This window comes from Meles meles, chromosome 4, assembly GCF_922984935.1.
Source record: "Meles meles chromosome 4, mMelMel3.1 paternal haplotype, whole genome shotgun sequence".
NCBI lineage: Eukaryota > Metazoa > Chordata > Mammalia > Carnivora > Mustelidae > Meles > Meles meles.
In genome coordinates, this window is record NC_060069.1 from 159,207,832 (window position 1) to 159,221,162 (window position 13,331).

A 13,331-nucleotide genomic window follows, 5' to 3' on the forward strand; every position below is an offset into this window, starting at 1 on the left:
GGCTTGAATTCAAGGTTGGGGTGGGCTTGTTGTAGAATTCAGCTGTCTGTGACTCCAGAAACCACAGGATCTTTTTATGTGGGTGTCTGAGGACTTTCCAAGTGCTGAATGTATGTCCAGCCTTACCTTTCTTTGTCTCATAGAAATTTACCAATATGCCTTTTTGAATATTTTCTACAGTTAAGGTATTTTTCTTAAAATCAGACCTCTGATATGAGGCTATGTGTCAGTTCAATTGCATTTAAAATTTTGTTAATGCTAATTGCCATTCGATGAGCACTTTTTGTGGCTGTCAGTCACCATGTTAATTACCTTACATGGAATGCCTCTGTTACTGAGATTATTCTGTGTAAAGTGCATAGTTACGCTGTATCTAGGCTAATTGTCTAGCCTGAACCCATGCGTGGATTTGCCTTGGGATTGGGAATTAATTCTGTCATACGACTTTATTCCCTAGGAAACAGAACATGAAAAGTAGTAAGCCTCTGTTGGCCCAGATTTGATGGAATTTGCTTTTACATGGGAGTTACCTTATATGCCACAGATGGATTACTCAAATAAAATACACTGGATTTTAAGTGAAAACTATGGATAACTTCAATTTTAATTGAGAAGTGACTAGGATTGTTCCATGCCTTCACATTATTATTTTCAACATTAGCCGCTGTGGTGTTGAGGACTTTCTAGTTGTTTGGACTTCTGCTTCTCTTCAGCTGTTTTTTGTCTGTTCCACAACAGTCTCATAAGACGGTTGTGAGGGTTAGTGGCCCACATAAGATGTGCACCAGGGTGACTCTGATTCTTAGCATCCTCATTTACAAGCTGGGAATAAGTACCATCCTATAGACTGGTTGTCAGGATAAAATAAAATGGTATATGAAACTGTTTCTACCCTAGATTTTATCCTTTATTTAACATTGAGACGAAAAGCTCATATAAGAGTGAGCTGTTTTTATTGCCCTTGTTCATAACAAGTCTAGGTAAGGGCTGTGGACAGCACCTGAGACAGCCTACTTACAAAGGCCACTTCATGGGGTAGAATTCACAGTGGACACTACGCTTCCCCTTGACATAAATGTAAAGGATCCAGGGAGGTCCTGGATTTCCCCATAATTATCTCTATGCTTGAAAACAACAAACATCAGTTTTCTTCAGAAGTATTTTCTGGAACATTGCTTTGCCAGTGCCTGGGAATTCTCAGTGCTCTGACTGGTTAACTGGGGACTGGCTGAGGAGGGGTGAGGACCCCACTTAGTGTGGTCTGAAGGCCTTGGGATTGCTTCTGCTAATAGAGCAGAGAAACCGAGAGCCATCTCCTAGAGCGCATTCCTTATGGGGATGCTATTGACATTTCAGACTGTCATTCTCTTTCGTTTCAAATAAGATTGATTCTTAGGTCCAATTTGGGGTGTGAATTGGCAGATGTTATTTCAACTGGAAGTAAGTGAGAACATACCTAAAAATGAGGAAGATGAATTTTTTTTAGATTTCAGTAAATCTTGATGAATAGAAGGTTTAGACAGGAAAGCAGAGTGGCAAAGGACATTGGCTTTTGAGACAGATGATTGGGGACTGGTGTGTGGTTCTCTTACTCCCTATTTCCAGGTTCTATGTCCCCTCCAGTCCAAGAATCCATTGATTAAAAACATTAGTAATTTAATGACAGCTTCTAGGGGTGGATGCAATTCTGTGCATTAATACCATTACTACATACTGGGGCGCCTGTGTGGCTCAGTGGGTTAAAGCCTCTGCCTTCAGCTCAGGTCATGATCCCAGGGTCCTGGGATCGAGTCCCACATCGGGCTCTCTGCTCAACGGGGAGCCTGCTTCCTCCTCTCTCTCTCTTCCTGCCTCTCTGCCTACTTGTGATCTCTATCTGTCAAATAAATAAATAAAATGTTTAAAAAAAACAAAAAAAACCCCAAAAAATACCCCATTACTACATACTGATTGAAAATGTATCTTAGAATTAAGGAAGTATGGTGCTTATACAATGTAATTCCTTATTTGTTACAGTATGGTAATAAAATATAACAGTGACTAGTTTGTTAAAGATACGACATTGCTAACACCTACCTCTTGGGTTGTAAAGATAAAAATGAAATAATCCCTTTCAGAGTGCTGGCACACAGTGAGTACTGACAAACGGCAGTAGGTACTGGGAATGCAGAGCGCCTCTTGCTAGTGAATAGAGTCTTTGTAGCTCCCTAATCAACTCAATATTCATGAAGTACTTATTAGGTACCCACTATACTTCAGGTGCAGTAGTTATGATCTGATAGTTAATAGTGAATTCTACTTTCCTTATGCTTGAAAGTCATTTGGTAATTTGGTGTGGGGGAATTTAATAATACTCTAATGGGTCACAGATACTCAGCAATGTATTTAAAATCAGGGGGATATTTTCAGAATAACTATCCTGATTTTGCTAATGTGATTTCTGTCCCCCTCCCCTTTTTTGCAGAATCTAGTTATCAAAGTGAAATAAGGTAAGTTTGAAATCACATCAATTTTCTGAAAACGAAAACGAACAACTGAAAAATAACTAAACAACACCAACCCTACCACCACTAACATATACAACTATGGGATTTCAGGATTATGTTACTCAACATTCAATACCAAAAATGGACAATTCTGAAAAACATGTATGTCAAACACAAACTCATATGGCAAAATTAACTGTGGAATAAAATAAGGGAGGGAGCTACTGCCCACATCTGACTTGCTCTAGCTCACTTAGGAAAACAGAGATTTTCTGCTTGGTGTCTGGCATTTGCAACTCTTTCCACAAGAGGACACTATGCACCATGACTGTTGTCCCTCCTGTTATGAGTCAGTGCAGGGGACTTGAGGACTATTTCAAGGGTAAAGAACAAGGCAGAGGCCCTGCTGGAATTTCTGGGATAATGGAGAGCAGTGAGGCCAGCTGGATGCGTCAGGCACATGAAACTGAACAAGGCAGACAAATTAGGTAGCGTTCACTGCTTGCGCAGCTAATGTGGGAGGGGACAGAAAAATCCCTGGCATTCCCATGGCCGTCCTGAAATGGCTGCAAGTACTTTTAAGGAAGCTGTGTCAAGGACCTACAATAATACAATAGCCGGCTTAAATGTCTCAATATTTACACAAGTATAAATGCAGTAAGGGGAGGGATTTTTAGACAGAGCTCATATATAATTTATATATATATATTTATAATTTATATATATAAATTATATAATTTATAATTACAATAAAACCGTGGCTAATTTTCAGTATTTTATTAGATACTTTTAGTTTTTGAAACGCTGAGATTTTAAAACACCTTTTGGCTATCCATGGTGAATGAAGATGTGTATAGTCATTGTGTAACAGACACTAACCATACTCCCTTTGACTGCAGTCGCTTACTGGTGATGATGTGGGTCTGGGAGAGTTGGCTGTGGTCTCTCTCAGGACGCTACAGAGCAGCAGTCTGAAACCACCTCCTTTGGAGCCTGACTGGGGGCAAGAGGAGAGGACGGAAAATGGACTCCAGTGATTATTCCAGCATTTCTCTTGATCGCTGTCTCCAGCAGGGGGGCAGCCTGGACTCTTCCTTTCACCATTATTGACTTTGTAATATTTGTTATTTCTATTCTCCGGGATCTTAGATGATTTCAAGACATAGAACAGTGGTCAGTGGTCAACAGGTATTTGGGGTCACAGATAGAAGATAAGAAGAACAATGACAACCACAGCAATAATATGACAGTAGGGAGGACAATTGCTAGTATATGCTGAGTCCTGAACATATGTGAGGTCCAGGGAGGAAAGACGGAAGACGTGGCGACTCATGGGACCCCCATATCCCCCCTGACTTCCCTGCACTGTGCAAACTCCAGCTGCTCCCAGGCTGCTCCTGCAGTCAACTAATGCACACATTCCTTCCTATAGAACCAATGCATGTTTATTATAGAAAAAATTAAAAATTTACTTTTGGGAAGTGATTTTGAGGGGCCCTGGTGGTGCATCCGACTCTTGATTTCTGCTGGGTCATGATCTGAGGGCCGTGAGACTGAGCCCCGCATGGGGCTCCGTGCCCAGTGTGGAGTCTGCTTGAGACCTTCTCTCCCTCTCCCTCCGCAACTCCCCCCTTAAAATAAATGAGTTTTCTTCCCTTGTGAAGTTGCCCAAATTTTTTACTTTATTTCAGAGATTGGCATATGTTCTCTATAAAGGACCAGATTGTAAATATTTTGCTTTTGCAGGCCACATGCTCTCTATCACAGTTACTCGGTTCTGGTGTGGTACCATGCAGACAGCCATAAATAATAAGGAAGCAGGGGCGCCTGGGTGGCTCAGTGGATTAAGCCGCTGCCTTCGGCTCAGGTCATGATCTCAGGGTCCTGGGATCGAGCCCCGCATCGGGCTCTCTGCTCTGCGGGGAGACTGCTTCCTCCTCTCTCTCTGCCTGCCTCTCTGCCTACTTGTGATCTCTCTCTCTGTCAAATAAATAAATAAATCTTTAAAAAAAATAATAATAAGGAAGCAGACAGGTTTGGCTGTGTTCCAGTGAAACTTGACTTATGGAAGGAGGAGGTGGATTTGCCCTGTGGGTAGCAGTTTGCCAGCCCTGCTTAATTTGGTCACTGGCTTCTGGGGTTCATTGTGGATGGGGGAATGGAGTCCATGGACCTATCTCTCTCCACCTCAATGGGAGCGTGAGCAGGCAGACCACCTACACAGTCATGCTGGTGCCTATGGTGCTGTGGTTCAGCATACAAGGGTGCTCTGGGTGGACCAGAGTGAACCCAACATCCATGGCTGGTTAACATTTGGATTTTTAAAATGGTCTAGATAAAATTAAGTAATAAAATAAAATGGTCTAATTCCAGAAAATCCGCAAGTGTGAAGACAAACAAAGAAAGTTTGGAGACAAATGTAAAAAGTGGGAGTGAAAACAATGCCTACAGCCCAGATGAGCCCAGCATGGCAAGTGAGTGGGTGGGTGGGCCGTGGGAAGACCTGAAGGGGAGTGTGGGGAGGGGCTTGCGGACCCTGACCAGGCGCCAGCTGTGCAAGGCAGGGGCCTCAGCCTTTGCTGGTCATTATTTTTTGAGTAATTTTCAGAAGAAGGAGAAATTTCAGGGCTAGAAGTATTTTAGAATATAGAAATATTCCATAAAAAGTAAAAATACACCGATTTCTCCAAAGTTTAAAATAGAATGGAATGAAAATTTAAGGGCTTTAAAATAAATTTTGTTTTTTTTTTTAATGCTTTCTCTTTTATTAAAAGTTTCTAGCTTTAGAAAAGCGTTTGAGGAAGGATTTTAATATATTGAGGGTCTCTTTCCCAAAATGTCAGATGAAACCGAAACTCAGCGAGAAATCTGTTCCTATTGAGCATTGGACCGCGTGCAATGTTGAAGAGCGAAACCCGATTTCGGAAAGTCTTTGTAGCACCCGAATGTCTTCCCTTTGGAGGACAGTCCTCGTAGGGACATCTGGGAAGGCTTGGCCACTGGGAGGCAGCAGGGATCAGGTTTGATCTGAGATCCTTCTGGAAGGCAGATGAGGGAGGGGGCGAGTGTGAATGGGCGGGAGAAGGAGACCCTACAAGTTGCTGGCAGAACAAATACCGTGGAGAGGTGTTTCATTGATCAGTTCTTGCTGAGAGCCCCCCTCCCCTCCTGCAAACTGTTTTCTCTAAGACTGGGGCCGCCCTCCCAGCCCGTTTCCCCCCCTCACCATAGCGGCCTCCCACATGGATTCCAAATGGCTCACTTCTGATTCTTAAAAAGTCCACGAAGCATGACTGTGTCCTTTCATATTCTGATCACAGCTTACAAAATTTCCTGTGGGCGAATATTTATTTATTAGTGTTTCGAGCAATTCATCAAGCAGTTTGACCAAAATCTAGGCCCAAATCAAACCTCTCTGTCTTTTTGTCCTCTTGTGTCCTGTGTTTATTTTCCTTGGTCAGCATTAAAGCTACAGCTTCCCCTTGTCTCTGGATGAGACTAATGAGTCAAGGAAGGACTGGATTGTGAGTTTTCCATGTTTTTATTTCATTAGAAGGATAAGATTTGAAAGTATATAACCTCAAGGAAACTCTAAAAACAAGTCTGCTTATGGTTAAGGATTGCTTTATGCTTGGGTTACTGTATAAAAGCAAACGTGTTTCCTTATAAAACAGAATTGCTGGACTATTATTTGGGTTTTGTTACTTATCACTCTGAAATCACCCTTCCATTGCAGAACTTGCTTCTCTCGCTCAAGAGTCCTCTGAATCCAGTGTTTGGGAACAACACAGAAATAGACAACCTTATCAGGTGACAGATCATTTTGAGATTTTTTTTTTTTTTTTTTTGCCATTTAAAAACCGTTGCCTGGTGGTAGGTGATTTTAAAACAGTGCTTGTTTTATGTGCATGATGGAGGAACTTGGCTTTTGCTCACTGGTTAACCCGTTAGCATGGAGGACGTACACATCTCTTGCACAGAAGTGTAGGTGGGGGCTTGTAGACCTTAGGGTATCTCTTACATGCCCACCTAGAGATGCTGAGCGGGTGGTTAGATGTACAGGTCTGGAGCTCTAGGGAAGGAACGTTAGTTGTAGATACTGTTGGTTGTTAGACAAACTCTGATGGGCTCCTTCTTTCCAAAGAACATGAAGAACACAGTCACCCAGGAACTGCGAGGACATGGTATGTTATTTTTCTGACACAGAGTCAGTGTTGGTTGCCACAGATGAGTGAACTGGATTACATACACAGAAAATACAATTCTTCGTATCCACAGTCATATTAGGTAAAATACGTATTTTCTGACCTGCGCAAAGTCACCTTCAAATGAAAAGCACTTTGATGTGACTCTGTGATGCTGTCCCTCATATGTATGGATATTCTCCTCTTTAGCTTTTAGAAAAGGCAGATTCACAGATTGGGTTCCTGAAGCAAATGAGTTCCTGAGGTCTTGGCTGTATTCTGCCTACAAGTCGCCATCAGTCTGCTGCTGGGAGTGCCTTCGCAGACCCATCATTCTCTCTTGGGATAGATATTGACTTGGGTTTTTGGGCCACTCCAGGCCGTAATATTCCTCCCTGTAGTTGGGATTCAGCTCAATCCATATATCTTGCCAGTGATATGTGCCTTCTAGGCTTTTGCCGGGGTGGGGGGGGGAGATGAGCTTTGACTGATGCTCGGCCATGTATTGGGAAAACCTAAGTGATTCCACTACTGGAAAACCAGTGGTAGCCAGATGGGAAGACATATGAGGATCTATGGCACCAAAGAACATTGTCCTAAGTGACAGATTGTTAGGGACAAGTTCAGGCTATGTCCTTAGGCTGGTGTCAGGAAAATGGAGAGGAAAATTCCCTCCCATTAAGGCTGTTGTCTTTGACACATATGTCTCCTCCTCCTCCTCCTTCTTCTTTTAACATATAATGCATTATTTGCCCCAGGGGTACAGGTCTGTGAATCTTCGGGCTTACACACTTCACAGCACTCACCATAGCAGGCACATATGTCTTCTGATGCATCAGTCTGGCCCTGGGAGGGAAGGCTATAGAGATGCAACCCATTCTCTGTTGAGGGGCCATCTCTTGAGTAAGGGGCAGCTGGCCAAAGGGAGTGATCACTAGGCTGTGAAGGATGTTTCCTGTCAAACCTCTACAACTGGACCTGAGTGGGGGCTGTGGCTGATGGAAGCGTTTTCTTCACCCAGGACAAAGCATGGTCACCCAGGAACACATTTCCTCCAGCCTTTATTTCTGTGGCTTTTCTATGGTTACCTTTTACGGTCACGTGTCTTTCCACCAGAGAAGCCAATGTGCTTACTTCTGGGGTTGGGGGCATGGGGTAAGCAGGGAGGGAGTCAGAAAGGTCATGTCAGATGATCTCCCCCTGAAGTAGAAATGAGGACAAAGAGGGAACTCCAGATGCTTTTGGATATAGGAATGGAGAATGACATTTTGGAGCTTGGAGTAGATGCTTCTTAGGCTTGAAGTGTTTTGAAAATATGCATTGAGAGAAACTTCAGAAGTTTCTGCTACTTAAACATGTAACAAGCTAAATAATCTATTGGTGGAAAAAGAACAGTGGCCCAGAGTTGCTGGGCCCTGGGGAATGGTCATGCACACCTGTGTTTCTTGAAGAGTCTGTCAGGCTTCTAGGGAAGGGTGTATCTTGGCCCAGAGTATCAGGGTCCTTAAGAAACCAACAGAAGACAAAGAAGATGAGTTGTCTTTGCCTGGGCTAGAGCCTGTGGGGGCTGTTAAATAGCTGGGTTCTTCCGCTTACAGTTGGGGCACTTAAGCACACGAACAGTTTTGAAGAGGCCCCTCTCTGATCGTGCCTCTCAGGGACGGGCCTTGGCCCTGTCTGTAGGTTGTCCACTTGGAGAACGTGAACTCGAGATGTGGGCTATGCTTTTCATGAGCACATACGGAAGGGATGGTGGAGGAAGTAGCTGGGCTTTGGAGCTCATGGCCCAGAGAGGACATAGTCCTGCATGTGGGCAGCTGGCCACTCGAGAGCTACCAAGCAGCCAAGCCACCCCCTGTTGAAGAGGTCAAGGTGAACTGCGGCATCCCAGGTCCAGGCCTGTAGCTGTGCCTGGTCCAGGCTGCCATGCTGTCCCTGTGCAGGTGAAAGAGGTCCTTCCTCAGAATGTTTTCTTTTCTCTTAGCCTTTCTCCATTCTGTAGGGAGCCTTGACCCCTAATGGCCCAGGGGAGGCAGCTGAGAGCTTCTTAGAGCTCCTTCATCTGTTTTTCACCCCAGCCTCCTCCTCTTGGGCCTCAGTGTGCCTGCAGCCTGTGACAGAGGTGTCAGGGCGCTGCGGGGTCCTTCTATGCACATGGCTCCAGTGGGACTCCTGCCCAAGAAGCTGGCTTGCCGGAGTTTAGGCCTGTTGACCCAGACTACGCGATTGTGCAGAGTATCTGCACTAGCCTCGGGTCCTGCAAAGCCTGTAGCTCCAGCTGAGAGATTTCCAGTTGGCAGTCAGCCTGCAGCCAAAGCACTTCCAGCCCCCAGCACCTCGGACGGGGTGGAGGCAGACACACGTCTGATCCGTGGAGGCGAGGTGGATACATCAACGGCCGAGGCTCCTTTTTGTATTAATAGGTCTCACAGTGGGGCGGTCTTGGCTTTGCCAACAGCACAGCCACTGCAGAGTCTGTGCTCCCGTTCTCTCTTCATGCTGGCTTTCTCATCTGCTCAACCTGCTGGTCTTATTTTCGCTCAGCACTTCCAGATCTTAACTAACGGGTGGCCATGGACCACATGCAGTCTAGCGCAGCATTCCCGGGTGTCATTAAAAAGTTGTTTGTTGAAGTGGAGAATGGCCTCAGTGCCTAGAATTCTGCTGTCACGAGCCAGACGATACAAGGTGTGTGCGTGCAGTAGACACGGTCCCTTTGCCGATAATCACAATCTAGTCATGACAAGCAGTATTATTTGACTGCTATATACGCTGCATAAAAGTGCTGTGTTTGGGTCATGGAGGAAAGGTATATAATTCCACTTCAGATTGTCACTTTGCTCGTTTGCAGTCTTGGGCACTTTTTTTTTTTTTCAAGGGTATCCTGTTCAGACATGATCCAAGAAAGGGAAAGCCTGAAGGGCCAGGGGCGACATATGGGAACCATCGGTATGGCTTTTAGGATGCCCAGATTCTTGGTCCCACCTGTGGACCCCTGGCTCAGTGGACTTTGGGAGCAGCCTGAGTGTGTCTGAATTTTAAGACAACACAGAGTGATTATCTAGGTGACTAGGTCTAAGGGTATTTGGCTACCTTATAACAAGATGGAAATGAGGGGCTTTTGGGCTGCAGAGATCCCAGAGCATGTATTAAATAGTAGGAAGGGTCATGAAGGAAAACAAGAGAGTGATGTTCCAAACTGACGCATAACAAAATATGATGCTTCTCTCCACTGATGATTCCTATCCAGGCTGGACTTACTGTTTAGGATATGTAATACCGACTTTATTTCTAGAAAGGAGCTTCTGTTGGTGAACCGCAGTAAACTCGGGTGTAACTGCCCACGAAACACGTGAGGACAAAATTAATAAATAATTAGAAAGTCTCACTAACAATTACAGCTAATGAGAAGGACAAGCACCCTTTGTTTTATATGAAGTCATGGGCTTTGCAAATGTTTTGCATCTTGGTGAATAGTTAACACAAAGAGTCCCACTTTTCCTTTCCTGTTTCCAGGGCTCAACTCCCCGCCAGTCAGTTTTTCTGTTTATTTTGGGCAACTCTGTTTCTTTCTCTCCGGAGTCTGTCCGTTTTGAAGGGTGAGCACATGAACGACTTGAATCTCGGATCAAGTCTTCCCCGCTAATCACCACCCTCCTGAGATGAACAGAAATACACTCTTGATAAATTTAGAAAACAGCAACGCGTTAGTGCAGCCCAACAGGGAAAACAAAAGGCAAACCACCAATGCAAAAATGTCAAGCATATTCACAGCAGAAGGCCAGTTCTTAGAGCAGGGTGGTAAGGAGGCTCCCCCGCTTCCTGTTCTCCCCGCATGACTGGGGTCACTGAGTTAAGCCCCAGAGCCAGAGTGATTCTATCCTCAAGACTTAACGACATTCCATTGTGACGTGAATAATGCATGGTGCCCCGTTACATTATTTAGGATGTGCAAGGCAGCTGCAGTGCCCTGGAACCTGAGCTGACAGTCTCAGAACTGGCAGGAACACGTAGCGCATGCTTCGCAATAGGGCAGGGCTGCTGGGCAAGCACCGGCCCCTCTGGAGGAGGGTGTGGGCTGCCTGCAGGCACATTTCCCAAGGAGAATGGCAAAGACCACGTTTCTTTTTTTTTTTTCTTTAAAGATTTATTTATTTGACAGACAGAGATCACAAGCAGGCAGAGAGGCAGGCAGAGAGAGAGGAGGAAGCAGGCTCCCTGCTGAGCAGAGAGCCTGATGCGGGGCTCGATCCCAGGACTCTGGAATCATGACCTGAGCTGAAGGCAGAGGCTTAACCCACTGAGCCATCCAGGCGCCCCAAAGTTCACGTTTCTGAGAGGAGGCGGCTGCATGGCCTCCCAAGGAGAGAGCAGGCTGACCTGTACAGTCAGTTCAACTTTGCTCCTCGCCTTTAGAATGAAAGTCTGTTTTTAAAGAAGTTTAGAAATATTTTAGCTTTTCATACCGGTTAGAATTTCCTTAGGAAGATTGAAAAAAAAAGAAAACAAAGTGGAAGAGTGCATCTTTCCGTCATTTGCCTTCCTACAAACAAATACTGGACTCTTTGAACTGCATTACTCGTTAGGCCCTGAGCTTGGACACCTCTGGAGTGTGTGGTTATTGAAATAATGCAAGAAAGGAAGGACGCGTGTTAGCATCTCTAGTTCCTCTCTGGGCCACGTGCGTCGTCTTATCTGATGAGTGGGGCTATTGGCTCAAGTTTGCCTTTTATGTCACTCTCCACTGATTAAACCCTCCCTCCTCCCTTTGTCCCCAGGGAGCTGACCACCGGTCGCCGGGACCTGCAGGTCGTCCTCAGGTTTCCTTCATCATGGCCAGTCCTAAGACTGTCAGGAACGTGACTCTGGTCTAGCCAAGATGTCCCTCTGGTTCCATTTTGCACGTGACTGATGACCTGCCTCACGCTGACACGGTTTCGACTTCCTCTCTGTCCCGAGGCTGGGCTCCACTTCACCAGCGTTTCCGGGACAGAGCGAGGCTGGAGTGATCAGAATGGACACTTCCTGTGGAGGGAAAGAGTCCATTTCCCCACCTTCCAGGGTGGAATTTGGGTTTTGAAATGTTTCAAGATTTTCATGAATTCCACCAAGTTTCTAAGTAAAGCTGCAAGTTCATCATCTTAATTTACTTGTCACTCGACACTCCTTCTTGCCAATCCCATCAATGGCGGATAAACCTCTATCTTACCACGACTTTAAAAAAAATATTTTTGTTCTCTTACTTCCTATGAAGACAATATTTATGTGTGTTTCGCACGTGGGGCATTAATATATATTATCTGTGAAAAAGGAGCATACGCATCAGGATCAATCAGAAATCTAAGATTTCCTGGAAAATCAGAACTTCCAGGTTAAGAATAAGATTACATTCAAAGCCAGTGGGCATACTATGAAATATCTCATTATTGGATATTTATGTGAAGGCATTCACTTTTATATGCTCCTTATCAGGCTGTCCTCATGTCATCCGATGAGTTAGATGTGGATTATGATTTGTGGGGGACGTACCTTGCATGCCACAAATGCCGTGAAAAAGCTGGAAATGGGTAACGTGTTCTTTAATAAATAAAAGAGAAAACACCAAAGAATGTTATTGCCTTTCTGAGTTCTGATCTATTCAGGTAGTGGCTTAAGGAATCATGACATTTAGGAGACGTCTATTAAAAAAAAAGCACATTTTCATATTAGTCTTTGATTATTGTACATTTGCCCCACAGAAGTTAATATGAATGTTGCTACAAAGAATAAAATGGCTGCCTTTTCCAGATATATATATTTTTTCATGTGAATGTTGTCAGTGCATTTCCTGCCCACCCATCTCTTCATGTTTACCCCAGAGGCAGGGCTGTTATTTGGCAAAGAGCTGAGCCAGTTGGTACAGATTTCTGTGATGGTTAGTAATTAGCAACTGCTCAGTAATTAACAACATGTCCAACCTTGGTACTGCTAACATGGAATGTGACTTTTAAAATGTGTTACGGTTTTAGTGCTGCCTTAGAGTTAGGCAGTGGCAATGACAGTCGCTAGTATGTGCTGAGTGCCGAGCGTATGTTAAGCCCGGGGAGGAAAGATGGGACCCCTGCATCCCACCAGCTTTCCCTGCACTGTCCCCGTTGTGCAAACACCAGCTGCTCCCAGGCTCCTTCTGCAGTAAAATAATAGACATATTTCTTCCTATAGAATCAATGCATGTTTATTATTAAAAAAGTAAAAATACAGTGTTAAGAAATGATTTTAAAATCCCCCCTAATTCTATTGTTCAGAAACAGGTATTACCAGGTAAGTTTATATCTGCTCACACACACACACATGTATTCACATGGTTACACACACATACATATTTTGTGGAATTTGGATCATCGTAAACCTTATTTCATAGCTCACTCTTCTCACTTGACACTATTCTGAGGATTATTTCTGTTAATAAATACTTACCTACAACATTTTACTTCATTTGCTTAATAAAACTATCTTCTTGAAGTATAAGTCCAGAAAAGTACACAAACTGTCGGTCTGTAGCTTGGTTACTGTTCACAACGCATATAGGGCTTGAGTGGGGACAGGCAGAATGGGAGCGCCTTAGCACCCCAACCTCCCCATATCCCTCAAACCCCTGTCTGCCCTTTCCTCAAAGGTCACC

General features: G+C 44.4%; 1 protein-coding gene across 3 annotated transcripts in view; it reads left to right on the forward strand.

Annotated features, from left to right (window-relative positions):
• IGSF5 (immunoglobulin superfamily member 5) overlaps window positions 1–12,510 on the forward strand; it is a 45,683-nt gene extending 33,173 nt beyond the window's left edge. Inside the window, exons 6-9 of one of the 3 annotated variants that reach the window (XM_046002861.1) lie at window positions 2,465–2,489; window positions 4,860–4,960; window positions 6,223–6,296; window positions 11,449–12,510. In XM_046002861.1, coding sequence (XP_045858817.1) covers window positions 2,465–2,489; window positions 4,860–4,960; window positions 6,223–6,296; window positions 11,449–11,544 — 296 coding nt within the window. In that variant the 3' untranslated portion in view covers window positions 11,545–12,510. Of the gene's footprint in view, window positions 1–2,464; window positions 2,490–3,385; window positions 4,300–4,859; window positions 4,961–5,329; window positions 6,173–6,222; window positions 6,297–11,448 lie in introns of those variants that run through there. The other 2 variants (XM_046002862.1, XM_046002863.1) reach the window with 2 other exon arrangements.
• Window positions 12,511–13,331: the final 821 nt, after the last annotated feature.